General features: G+C 34.2%; 2 protein-coding genes across 2 annotated transcripts; one reads left to right on the plus strand and one right to left on the minus strand.

Annotated features, from left to right (window-relative positions):
- The first annotated feature begins 720 nt into the window (after nt 1-720).
- Nucleotides 721-5,726, plus strand: LOC100799849 (inositol-phosphate phosphatase). The gene is made up of 12 exons (NM_001255373.3): nt 721-886; nt 1,000-1,055; nt 1,152-1,202; nt 2,918-2,998; nt 3,127-3,230; nt 3,328-3,412; nt 3,603-3,657; nt 3,734-3,777; nt 4,759-4,827; nt 4,910-5,010; nt 5,089-5,145; nt 5,440-5,726. Exons 1-12 carry the CDS (start codon nt 874-876, stop codon nt 5,534-5,536), a joined length of 813 nt encoding a protein of 270 aa, NP_001242302.2. The 5' UTR covers nt 721-873; the 3' UTR covers nt 5,537-5,726.
- A 1,138-nt stretch (nt 5,727-6,864) lies between these two features.
- Nucleotides 6,865-8,992, minus strand: LOC100803576 (cytochrome b561 and DOMON domain-containing protein At5g47530). The gene is made up of 3 exons (XM_003534818.5): nt 8,019-8,992; nt 7,543-7,797; nt 6,865-7,453 (listed from the first exon to the last, which is right to left on the minus strand). The coding sequence occupies exons 1-3, from the start codon at nt 8,649-8,651 to the stop codon at nt 7,127-7,129; spliced, it is 1,215 nt and encodes a 404-aa protein (XP_003534866.1). The 5' UTR covers nt 8,652-8,992; the 3' UTR covers nt 6,865-7,126.
- Between the last annotated feature and the right edge of the window lie 4,140 nt (nt 8,993-13,132).

Consider the following 13,132-nt stretch of genomic DNA (forward strand, 5'->3'; position numbering starts at 1 on the left):
TGCAACAATATTAAGGGTGGAGCTTTTCTTCATTTGTGGTTGAGACTTGAGAGGAGGCTTTTACGAACCAATAAAAGAGAATCATGCAATAAGGGGGGCCCAATGTGCCAATCATCCCCACTTTCTCAGGTATATGTTTGGTACATATATGAACATGACGACGGAACCTAGAACTTGGAAAACTATATGGCGCGGAACCAAAACAACGCATCAGTATAATCTTGAGCATATTCCATATGCCATTCACACTGCTTCTATTTTTAAAGCTTTAATAATAAAAAATACAGTTTTCTGTTAGCAACAGTAAATAATGATTAAAATCATTTCCAAAATTTAAGGACTGGAATTTGTGAAACAAACTTAAAAGTCTAAATCCAAATCATTTTTTTAACCAAAAACCAATAAAAGTAAATTTCCAAATAAAGATAGTACTTATAAGAAAATCATGATATAAATGCATTTAAAAGAACTTAACTAAAATTTGTTCAGAATTACTTTATGATATAAACACTTGTATAAGTTTTGGGAGAAGTTAAAAAAAAATGTTATATGTCAATAACTTGTTTTTATCTTTTGAAAATTTTCTTACTTGCATGAAAAGAATTCCATTCAATTTTTTTCAATTATAGAATAATTTATATAAAAACTTATTTAATAGTGAATTTAGTTGTTTTCCAAAATGTAGTGTTATATATATATATATATATATAGCACACAGTTGCGGTTTGATGTGCTTGTGTAGTAGTGAGAACTGGATAGACAGAGTGTAGTACGTGAAAAGGAAAGCGCAAGAAGAAAGCACAGCCTCTACTACATCATCCCATTTCAGTACCTTTTCTTTCTGAGTCTCAGTTTCAACAATTGAAGAAGAAAATGGTTGACAATGGTACCTATAAATCTCATTATCTTTCTCTCCTTTAATCTATGATGTGGGATCTCGTACTTAATTATTATTAATTATAAACTTCACTCACTTCACTGACTGAATTTAATCTGTAGAATCGCTCTCAGAATTCCTCGCATCTGCGGTCGACGCGGCTCAGAAAGCTGGCGAGGTAACTTCGTTTTCATTCTACGCCTCTCCATTGATTCGTTTTCGCTTTCTGACTCTCTTGTAATGAATTGTATTCTATTGATTTCCATTTTTCCAGATTATTCGAAAAGGCTTCTACCAGACCAAAAACGTCGAACACAAAGGACAGGTTTCCTTGCATTCTCTCCTTTCCACTAGTGCATGCTTCTACCAGCTTTTGTTTTAGTATTTGTGTTAAATTAAACTTTTAGTGACTAATCAAGTTTTCAAATCGGGATAAACAATGTGCTTGGGCATTCTCGGCATGCCCCTCACTCTCCTTCACCTGGTCCAAGTCATAAGCCTCCACAACAATTCCTTATCTAATATTTGTACTATCTTAGCAATTGTTTCCTAAGATGTATTTTTTTTTATTTCCTTGTATTTCATGATCTGTCTCCTTGTTTAGTTAGAAATTAGAATTATGATATAATATTAGTATAAATAAGGGTTAGTCTAAGTTTTATCATTGCATTGTAATCATATGAAGTTAAAATCAATTTCAGATGATTCAGTCTCTTTTATCTGTCTTTTCATCCTCTGTACCTAAAATCTTATAATTTCAATTAAGGTTTTAAAATTGAGCCACAGTTGCAATTGCGGTTTTGTCAAGATTCTTAATATTGCAAAAAATGCAGCTGATGGGGGCCACAACCACAGTTGCAATGTGATTGTGGAGACCTCAAAAACCTTTGCATTGTGGCTGTAATTGCGAAGTTTGAACCTAGAATCTCATCCATACTACCCCAAACTCCCCACCAGTAGGTCTACCCTAATGGTTCGTACAGTTGCTTTATTTGGGAGACAATCTACTTTTCAGAGATTTATTGTATTTTGTTTTATTGTTTTTCTTCTTTTTGTATTGAAATGACACAACTTCATTTAGTACTTTTTGTCTTTATACTTCAGTGCACTGAGCACATTGCAAACTTTAAAATCTAAGTGCGTGTTTGCTTTCAATTCTTTAACGTGATTAACCTCGTCAAAACATAAGTGACAAATACTTGCTTCTCCGTAATGAGAGTATTGGACGTGGAGAGAGAGTATCGGATCCATGTTACATAATTCGTTCCAAACATACCATAAGTGTATCATGTTTGATTTTGAACGAGGTAGTACGAGCTTTCAAGAGACAAATACTTCAGACAATCCTTATATGATTCTTTCATATCGTTGATTATTATGGACATAATCTGATTCTGTACTCTTAGCAATTTTGTTAATGAATTCATCTGATCTTTAAAGTATGGTAACTATCAAAACTTTTAGGACCTATGAACATGAAATGCCCTTGGTTCCAACACATGAAGAACCAAATAAGTTCTAGCCGATAAGTGCTCAACTCATCTAGACATATCATGCTTATCACAATCCAAGGTGTATTCACATAGTAATAATCTCCAACTAAGGGCCATGCTTCGCCCTGCATCAATTCAATTAATGTCTCCCCCCTCCCTCCAGACTCCAACACACTTCACGTGCTTCATATTTTCTGGGTTTCATAGTATTTTATTTCTGATCACATTCATTATTCGAAGTCCTGCTGGTCCAGCGGTCCCCTACACTCTGTTTTTTGTTTTTGCTGTTATCTCCCTATTTTTTTGTTGTGTCCTGTGCATGTGCTCTGTGATGTGTGTTCTGGCTGTGTGTGCCGAAAGGGTGATAAATGAGTCATGCAAATACAAAGAAAGAGATTGTTATTATGCGAAGCCACTATGCAAAGAGGATGTTATTACATGAAGTTGTCTATTGTCTTTGTCTATTTTGAAAGTTCATTTTGACTGTTATGCATTGAATGATCTCTATTTTGCTTACTTTATTTTACTGTTTTAATGTGATGTACAGGTTGATTTGGTCACAGAAACTGATAAAGCATGTGAAGAACTCATATTTAATAATCTCAAACAGCTTTATCCCACTCACAAGGTCGATTCATATCTCCTTCAAACTGAACAGCCGTACATATAATCATTACTCAAGTTTAAGATGGGTGGCTATTTTCTCTTTTTTGCCAGTATATATTTCCTTAAGTTCATTTAAATTGGTGTTCTTAGTTCATCGGGGAAGAAACCACGGCTGCCTATGGCACCACAGAACTTACAGATGAACCCACGTGGATAGTTGATCCCCTGGATGGAACTACTAACTTTGTGCATGGGTAATCATGAATTCTGATGTTTAAGTTGACAATGGATTAGTTATACACTAATATTTCCATATTGGTTGACTATAATTCTACTATTTGTACTTTGTAGGTTCCCCTTTGTTTGTGTCTCCATTGGTCTCACAATTGGAAAAACTCCTACGATTGGTGTTGTATACAATCCAATAATTAATGAGGTGAGCAATCTTCCCCCATACTGATGCTTTATTAGTGATTGACTACAAAACAATTAAAATTTCCATAAGTTAGAAACATGCAAAGTTTTATACAATGTTAAAATTCTGCATGTATTTTTTTTTTTGTTTGTGGTTTAATTTTCCTCTGTTGCTTAGTATACAAATTAAAATTTGGGATTGCTGTGTGTAGCTTTTTACTGGAATCCGTGGAAAAGGTGCCTTTTTGAATGGGAATCCCATAAAAGGTGTGTCATCTGTTCTTTATTGTTTGAATGATTGTTGTTAATTTAAATGTTATGCTTATGCATTCAAATTTCACAGTATCGTCTCAAACTGAACTAATCAGCTCCCTTCTTGCAACTGAGGTAAGTCCAACCTGTTATAGTTTACTATGTGAAATCTATTTTTCTTTTCATATTTTTTTTTGTATCAATGAAGGGTATTTCCCTCCCTCTTCTTATTGTGCACTTGTGTTGATAACACATGGAACTGAGAAATATACTTTGCTGCAAAATATCAATGTGTGGAATGGCCTTCTAAGTGAGAGTGCTTCTTTCAGTTGATCAAGTTAGCTAAATATAAACCCACTCAGTGAATAGTAATAAACCTTGTTTATGTCCTGCGTTTGGTTGGTCTAACACCCAATTATGACACTATGCATAAGTCATGGCCATTGCTGCTGAACCCATTTAAATCATAATACTCTGAAGTGTCTCTATTTCCACAAAAAATATTATACTAAAAAAATGGATGTATCAAATTATTTGTATGTCTGTAATTTGCCCGTACTGAATTAAATTTTTTTACTAACTCCTCCACGTCTAGATGTGTTTTAAAATGATTTGAAATCATGTTAGGGAAGGCAAATTACATTAGAGCCTTATATTTTGATTCCTGTATGCCACCTAAATCTTCCAAGTTTTAAGCTTATTCCCTATGTATACATATCATAACTATGTAATCGTTTGAGTGTTGTTTGTTGAAAGCAACAAATTCCGGACATTTCATTTTGTTCCGGCAATAACTGTGAGTTGTTGAATAAATAATAAGAATCTAATTTTGGAAGTGAAATTTGTGTTTTGTATGAGTATATTTTAATCTTGGGAAATTGAAAACATCCCAAAATACCAATGTGATCTTTTAGCAGATTGCATCCCCACTGAGTATGCATGTGTTTTTTACCCGCATTATTGTGCTTAATTACTACAAATCCTTTTGGTTAGTAAGGTTATCTTATACTAACTTGAATTGGAAGTCTAAGATTATTGGTCAGATCCACATAAATATTTTGCCTTTTGAATCAAGACAAACTTGAAATTCAATGTTTTTCCCTTCTGAAAGAGCAGGCCGGAACAAAACGTGACCAAGAAACAGTAGATGCCTCTACCAATAGGATTAAAAGCTTGCTTTTCAAGGTAAAGCTGGGACTTTCCATAAAATCTATTGGACTAAGGTGATATTACTGATTCTGCCATAACCACACCTTCTCTATGTCAGGTGAGATCTCTTCGAATGAGTGGCTCCTGCGCTCTGAATCTTTGTGGAATTGCATGTGGAAGGCTGGATGTATTCTTTGAACTTGGCTTTGGTGGTCCTTGGTATGAATGAATATCTCCTTCTACATTAATGTTTGGCAATGTGATAATGTGATTCACAAGGCCTCTTTCCTTTTCCAGGGATGTAGCAGGTGGTGCTGTCATTGTTAGAGAAGCTGGAGGTGTTGTATTTGATCCGTAAGTAACTTTGCTTAGATATCCTTATTCTTCACGAAGGGACTAAGTATTTAGTTCTAGATAGTCTCCGCACAGTTAGGTATATAGTCCATTTGGCTCTTAGCATGATGCATCTTCATCTTGTGGACAGTTATGTAGATATTGTTGGATGGACATGCATTGTGTCATATTTTATTATTTTATGCACCGTTGACAGGACTTACTAGCACTTTAGAAAGCTATAACACAAAGTTGCATAGATATGCTGGAAAGATTTCGTGCTTATGTCAACATCTGATGTTTCACTTACTTCAGGTCCGGTGCAGATTTTGACATAACATCTCAGCGAGTAGCAGCTTCAAACTCTTTCTTAAAAGATGCACTTGTTGATACTCTGCGCCAAATGGTTTGAGAAATTTACTATTAATCAATGGCAAGAACTTATCATATAAGCCATCTTTGTTAGTTCGTTTAGCTTTTGCCCAAATAATTTTTAAGATTCTCAGTTTTTGGTAAAAGTTGCCTGATAAAAATGTTTTAGAATTTTTAACTTCTGTGAATCCAAAGTATTCAATAGTAAATCACTTTAAATCCTTTCAAACGAGTACAATTCCTTTTATATTACATTGCTAAAATATCAGTATATTAAGAATGTTAAAACACGCTCTTTTGACACATTTTTTTCATCATCGGTGATTGGGTAGAGAATGCTCCCATTAAATAAAAGGGTTGAGTACAGTTATTTAGCAAGGCCAACAATTTTTTATCTAATAATAGAATAAGTAATGTTATTTTCACTGAAAAATTTCATAATCTTTTTTAGCAATTCATTTTTTTTCTTCTATCTCTTTTCATCACATTATTTATTTTATGTCACATTTCTCTTTGGTTTCTATCTCTTTTTCTCTCTGTAGAAAGTGTTGCAGAAAAAAATTAGTGAAAATAGCGTTACAATGGCAGAATTTGATGGTAATGTGATTGTTTGAGCATATATACTCTAATTCTGATTAAATGTTTCACGTGTTAACGATGCAACTCGCTTTAAATTAATTCCATTCACATGGGGTATGAGAGGTTTCCCGTAAACTTCCGCCTTAGATTATGCTGCGATTCTTTTGACATTTTCTTATCTAATTTACTGTGATACCGCTATGGCCTAGTGCCTTTGTCTCTTGGCTCGGTGTTAAAAAAGTTTGGCCGAAATACGAGAAGAAATGCAATTAGCAACTCATTGCTAATTAAAATAAGATGGCGTGCACTCCCGCTTGTGGGTTCGGTTTTCAAACTCTCAGAAAAAGGGGAAAACGGTGTATTAAATATAGAAAATGATTGATGCGGAATAGTGTAAAGCCAGGTAATGGTCCAAATGTCCAAGTAGAGGAAGGAATATGACAGAAAGGGAGCATAATGCATCCATCCCTTCGGTTTGATAAATTCAAACGATTCCCAAGAGGTTTGGTCAATAATGCTCACCAAAATATGTCATGTACAGGCTGTATTCTTTATAGCCTTTATGCGATTCACAGCTCCACTGTTGAAGTCCAATATGACCAAAAGAAATTCAATTCGATACAAAAGTTTTTGGAAGAGCTTTACCAAATTGTACATGCAATAAAATCCACTAGGCTGTTGCCCCCAACCGAAAGGAACAAAGAAAAATTGAATACCACTAGGCCATCTAACCCAGAGAGATAACATAACAAGCAAAGATATTTGAAACTGGAAGGTATGGAGAAAGAGTAAGACAAAAGTAAACAATAAATACAAATATGAAGAAAAATCGATACAAGGTATCCTCTGAAAACCATGTCCCAGGAACTCACTGTCTATCCTATGAAAGAATTTTATATCAAAACCAGACTCTAAGCTACTGGGAGTGTCCTAAATACACTCCATATAAGTGAACAAATATACAAACAGAAAGTGTTTAAGTTTTAACAACCAAACTCATATAAGTAGAATTCAGAAGCCAAAAATCCAGTATCTATGAGGCCACTTTCCCTTACACCTGCTGTCCTCTAGAACCATACCCATTTGTTCCATTGACACCATGTGCTGTCTTGTTCTCTGAGTTCCTCCTCTTCAACACAACAATCCATGTGTAGGCCTCCAAAAGCACAGCAATGCCACCCAAAGCTGCAATGATGCCAATGTAAGCATGCTTCCAGTCATTGTAGCGATCCCCTACAGAAGTCTCCAATGCATCAAACCCTTTAAAGACGTTGATGATACTGATGATTATGGTGGAGTATCCAACGGCGTAGTGGTAAATGTTCCAGTAGATTCTGATTTTGTGGTCTTTGTTGGGCCTCAAAAGCAGAGCAAAAACCTGTATTCAACAAAATATATGTGAGTCCCATAACATTCCGAAGAGGCTTAAGAAACAAACAAATCAAGAACATTTCCTAAGTCATATACCTGAAGGGTTCCAAGGCAGAAGAGGGTGATCCCGAGTGCTCTATGGGTGTTATACTTAATACCAACCGAGTCACTTCCGAGTTTGAGACCAGTTCCCCACCCAGCAACACCAACTATGTAGGCAGAGGTTTGGCATGTAACATGAAGGTAAAACCAAGCAGGGTCTGCAGATTTGAACACCTTCAAATACCTTGCTATTATGGCACCAACGGGCATCAAAATCCCCCAGCTCAGTGCATTCAGCACTCCATGGACCTGAACAAATCAACACACACTCTTCAATTGTTCTCCCTAAAAAAGAAGAAAACGAATTTCCAAACATCCCTTATGGTTTGATGCCAAGGAAACCATGCAGGGAGTATAAGGTGGATTGGATGGTTAAGGGGGAAGGGAAAGGTGGTGGGTTCAATCCCCTCTCTAACAAAACCAACATTTGTCGGAAAAAAAAAAAAGCAAGTAGAATAACAGGTACTTACATTTCTTCTTCTCCTAAGTGAATTCCCACTTCCTGCTTGACTGGAGCCAGAAAGAAGATCCAAGCTTTCCTTGGATTGGGTGTTGGAAGAAGTCATAGAATGCATTGCAGGGGTACCAGAAGACACAGGACCATCGTTCCAAAGGTGGACCAAAGTGGTGGTACCACTGGGAAGAGTGAGGGTAGCATAGATGGTGACCTCAGTGCTCTGATGGGTAGCCGTCAATCCTGAGTGATTATAAGAGATGGCTCCCTCTGCCAGTGTGGTTCCGGGATTTGCAATGGAAGAAGTATATGCATTTGGGGCACCGCTAGATGGTATGATAGCCACCAGAGCTTGTGCTCCCGTCATAGCTGAATTGAGGTTGTTGCTGGGATTGATAGCCCATGCAACCCACTTGTCTGTTCCAGAGATTCCTGTGTGTCTGAAGGCTATGTCCAACTTCCCTGTGGCCTGGTCAAAGGTCCAGTGGAGGTACGAGGATAGGTGAGGAAGATCACGGCATGTGGTGAAAACCTTGTTTTCGGTGAAGGCCTGGCCCTTGCATGCTGTCTGTGCCGAGGTTGTCAGAAGGAGAGAGCTCAACACAGATATGGCCAACACAAGCCTCACCACAACCAACTTTCCAACCATCTTCCTGTTGCTACAGTTACAAACAACTACAACAATGAACAACACCTTTTGTTGGTTCTTGATTCTCTTCCTTGATCCTGAAAAGGGTACTTGGCAATTTTGTGAAACTCTCTGTTGGGAGATCTAAATCTTATAGTAAGTAGCTCAATTGATTATTTTGTGGTTTGTTTGTTTCTCTTCTCTTCCTGCTTCTAGCAAAAAACGAGTTTAATGAACTGGAGCAGGTTGTGAGAGAGAAAGAGGGGTGAGGGGGGGTTATTATAAGGGTGGATGGGTTTTGGTAGTTGAGTAGTTGATGTCCAACGATGACTAAAGTCTGAGAGAAGAAAATCAAAAACAAAACAACAAACAGTAAGGGGTTAAATCTTAAATTAGAACAACTAAATATCTAGATGCTCTAATTAATTCATGTAAAAGTATGAATTTATTATACATTATGATATTCATTAGGATGTCACTTACCATAGGTTCAAGGGAGTTAATTAAAGAATTAAAAAAAGTATTTATTATTTAAATTATAAAAAAATGTAAAAAATATAAATATTATAATTTTTTTCTCAATAAAAATATTTCTTGTCCACACTAATTAACATTTACTTGTTTTTTATTCTCTAGTCTCAATTAAAATTAAAAAAGGTATAATTTTTTATTGACATAGAAACACCTCTTAAAAGATCAATTATAAAAGGCGCGTTATGTGTGTCACCACTGGGTCCAGCCTCCCAGTGAGAGGAAGCTTCCATTACGTTTGCCATGAACAAGCAATTTGATTTGTTCCAAAAAGTAAAATTACGAATTGTAAAAGTCGACCAGGTTTTCAAACGACCATCCCTTTCACACCTGTCTCTTTGTGCAACTCAAGGCTTCAAAAACACTTTTGTTTTTTTTCTTTTTTTGCTTTATTTTTTTTTTCAAATACAAAGTTGCAAACCTGATTTTTATGGTTGAAGTGAAGGATCAGAAAGAATATTATTGTTGGCCGGTTTAACCAAACGGTGTGTCTAACAACCTCTTTCTTTCATCCGTTTTGGTTTGCTTGCGTTGTAATGTCGTCAGCCCACACCAACGGGGTTGACCGTATTTTTTACCCCACGACGTAGACATACGGTACGGTAGTGGTATTTAATTATGTATACTCCATTAGATACGAATATTTAGTTAAAAGTTTAAGCATTATGCAATCTTATGTTTCCCATCACAAGTTGGCTTCAAGGTTCATATATATTATTTTTCGATGAAAATGTTAATATAACTTCGAATTCACAAGCATCAATTCATTATGTTGAGGTATACAAAAAAAATTGTGTATTTATATTCTCAAAATCAGATGTTTGAAGTTTCAACTATCGGGTAATGTTAAATGTTATGAATTTAAGACGGACTTTATGATATTTTGCTTGTAAGGTTTGAAATTTTATCGATGTAACGAGTGTTTGATTTAACATTATATTATGTATTTGGACGAGAAAATTCAAAATTCTGATAAATTTTAAATTTTAAGAATTTTAAATATTTCAATTGAAATTCTTTTATTTTTAAAATTTTGTGTTTGGATGAAAAAAATTAAAATTGTGAAGGTGAAAGAAAATGAATGCAAAGAGAATAAAAGATATGTTTGGTGTGCTTTCAAAGAAAATAACATTGATGCGGTATGAAAAGTCACAGGAAAATCAGGACACGGCGGTATACACCATTACATCCGATCACACATTCCTGTCAACGGCGTAAGGCATGACTCAGGTCCTCCGTGTCGGCGAGCACCTCCGCCGTGTGATGGATAGCGACGACTGCTCTCATGACTGGCGGGTGCAATTCTACGTGTATCCTACGCCCACACGCGATGTTCTACGAGGACGGTGTTTCTTGAAGAAGAGGATCATTGGCATGGAGGAAGAATCTCAAGTTCAAGAACAAATTTCGGAAGCTTTTAAGTGAAAATTCTTCTATTAAGAAGAAAATTTCAATTTTTCACATTTTAAAAGGAAATTAAAATTCCACATTTTTAGTTGTTTAAAATTTTGTTTTAAAATTTTAAAAATTTAAATTCTTTCATATAAAAACATTCATATAATGAATTTTAGATTAAAGAAATTTAAATTCTCTAATAAATTATTTTCTTCAATTAAAATTTTCTATCCAAATACATCATTCTTTTCTACCTCCAAATAAAAATAACTCTATAACTTCTGTTTTTTTTTTTTAATGCACGGTATGGGATGTTAGACCTGAAATCAAATATGCAAATATTTGTTATATATAATTCCATAGTACGGAATGAACTAAGCACATTTATGTTAAATTAACTGGAGAAGTTCTTTTAAGCTAACTTTTAAAACAAAACTAAAACTTTATAATTCTTCCAAAACGAATAATCGTAGACTTCCAATTTAAGTTTCTGAATACTTTCTATAAGCCTTAACGGGGCAAAGAGAAGGCTTCTTATCCGGTACATCGTTATCATGTGGCTGGAAATAAATGTAGCTGATGATTGAATAATTAAGGGATCTTAATCGAAGCATATATTGAGTTAACAAACAAATATTTGTTAAGTGTAACAAAATTTCGTAGTCAACGTTAGAAGATTCTCAACTTTTGTTCCTTTTTTTAATTGTTCTATTTTGTTTCCCCATAGTCTTTTATTGTGCAATAGATTATTACACAGGGCATTAGCATTCTCCGCAAGTTTGGGTGGGAGTCAACTTGGAGAATGTGTTTAATTATGAGTAATTTATTTCAACTATTGTGGCTGCCTCATTTGAGTCAGTCAGCAAAATTAGAATTGGCATTCACATGGAAATTGGAAGACGCGTACAAGTCAAGAAACGCAAGCGGAACTAAGCTAATGCAACCAATTCCATACACCCAACTCAGTTTTTGATTATTAGCATTAGTTAGCATTAACATGTGCTTTAGCTAACAAGCAATAAATCAATACCCTTTATTGCAGAGGAAGAGGAATTTTGTCCAGATTAGGTCATGTCCATGTTAGAGGAATAATGGTGCATTTTTTCATGCCTTTCCAATAAACAAACAATAAAAAAAAAAGTTATTTTTTTTCTTAAAAAAATCAACGAGTAAGCTTTTTAGACTGCTTGATTGAGCAAAAGTGTACTTGTTTGAAATGTTTTTATAATGTTATTTTTAGAATCTATAGTATTCAGAAAATCATTTTGGATTTTGATCTAAAATAGAACGAGCAAGGGTTACATTTTTCTAACGCTTATTTTTCATATAAAAAATATTACTTTTAAGGGGAGTATTGAGTTTCCATGAAGTTTAGAAAAATTATTTGTTTTAAAAGCTACCACAACTAGCTAGTATATTTCCTTTGAGAGCCCATGTGTTTGGCGGCTTGATTTTATATGATCTAGATTTTATAAATTTATTTTGATTAAAAATAAGTTTGAAGTAATTTATATTTTTTTAAACAAAAGATTCCATTATATAAAAGAAAACTAGATGTGCCAAAAGCATGTAATAGTTTAAATATTTTGATTAAAAAGTAATATTGGCATATTAAATAATTAAGAGTAAAAAACACATGCACGTGCAAAAGTTAGTAATTCTTTCACTTCTATAGTTACTGAGTTGATAGATTAATTTTAATTTAACAAAAAAAAATGAATTTGAATCCTAAATATGTTTCTCATCGAAAGATGTATGTGATCTTAAACTAAGAACTTATTTCCCTTATACTCAATCTCATTCAAGTCACTTTAAAAAGCTAACAGAAGTGATTTAAAGTGATAAAACACTGTTTGAAATTTGAAGTATACATTCCGCATAGATTTCCACTCCCAGTAGTCTTCCACAATACAGTAACTTCGAGTCAATACTTTTTAAATCTCAGATATTATAAATTGAATCTGTTTGGTTGGTACATAAGTGTTGGGAGTGCTTTAAATTTTCCATAACTTTTTCTTTACACCTACATTCTTTTTTTTATGCCTATCCTTAACTTTTGTTATTTAATTAGTTTTTATTGGGATGTAATTACATAATTATGATATATAGGAATTCTTAAGAACGAAATAGGACATAGAATATAAAAAAGTTAAATTAATTTACTAATCATCTCTAATCTATTTTTTATGTTGGATTTGATTTTTTAATTTTTTGAATTAAACTTAATCTTCTAATTTTTAAAATCGATTCAATTTATCATGACATGACATGTAAATTGGACAAACGATATTAAAAACCTGTATTTTGTAACTACTTAAAATTACTGAAGTGATAATTTTAAGCTGTCACAAAATACACGTTTAAATTATATGATTAAATTTAGACGATAAAACCAATCAAATTAATTTAAACGGTGAGATAAAAAAATAAATGAGAGAATCAGTAAAGTAATCTGAGTTATAAAAAATGAGGTAGTGAATGAAAGAGACAAAAAATGTTTTTGAGCAGGAAAGTTAAAAACGGCACCGCACAGTACAGAGGCGTGTGGAGGAGGAGGAGTAGCGCGTCAAAGGGTT

Source organism: Glycine max, chromosome 9, assembly GCF_000004515.6.
Source record: "Glycine max cultivar Williams 82 chromosome 9, Glycine_max_v4.0, whole genome shotgun sequence".
NCBI lineage: Eukaryota > Viridiplantae > Streptophyta > Magnoliopsida > Fabales > Fabaceae > Glycine > Glycine max.

What these genes read in the sequence shown, in the direction of transcription:
- LOC100799849 (NM_001255373.3), top strand. An exon ending in GCTCCCTTCTTGCAACTGAG is followed by an intron (nt 3,778 to 4,758) that starts GTAAGTCCAACC and finishes CTGAAAGAGCAG; the next exon opens with GCCGGAACAAAACGTGACCA. An exon ending in GGAGGTGTTGTATTTGATCC is followed by an intron (nt 5,146 to 5,439) that starts GTAAGTAACTTT and finishes CACTTACTTCAG; the next exon opens with GTCCGGTGCAGATTTTGACA.
- LOC100803576 (XM_003534818.5), bottom strand. Translation starts at nt 8,651, where the DNA reads ATGGTTGGAAAGTTGGTTGTGGTGAGGCTTGTGTTGGCCATATCTGTG. An exon ending in CACTTAGGAGAAGAAGAAAT is followed by an intron (nt 7,798 to 8,018) that starts GTAAGTACCTGT and finishes TGATTTGTTCAG; the next exon opens with GTCCATGGAGTGCTGAATGC. An exon ending in TCTGCCTTGGAACCCTTCAG is followed by an intron (nt 7,454 to 7,542) that starts GTATATGACTTA and finishes TGTTGAATACAG; the next exon opens with GTTTTTGCTCTGCTTTTGAG.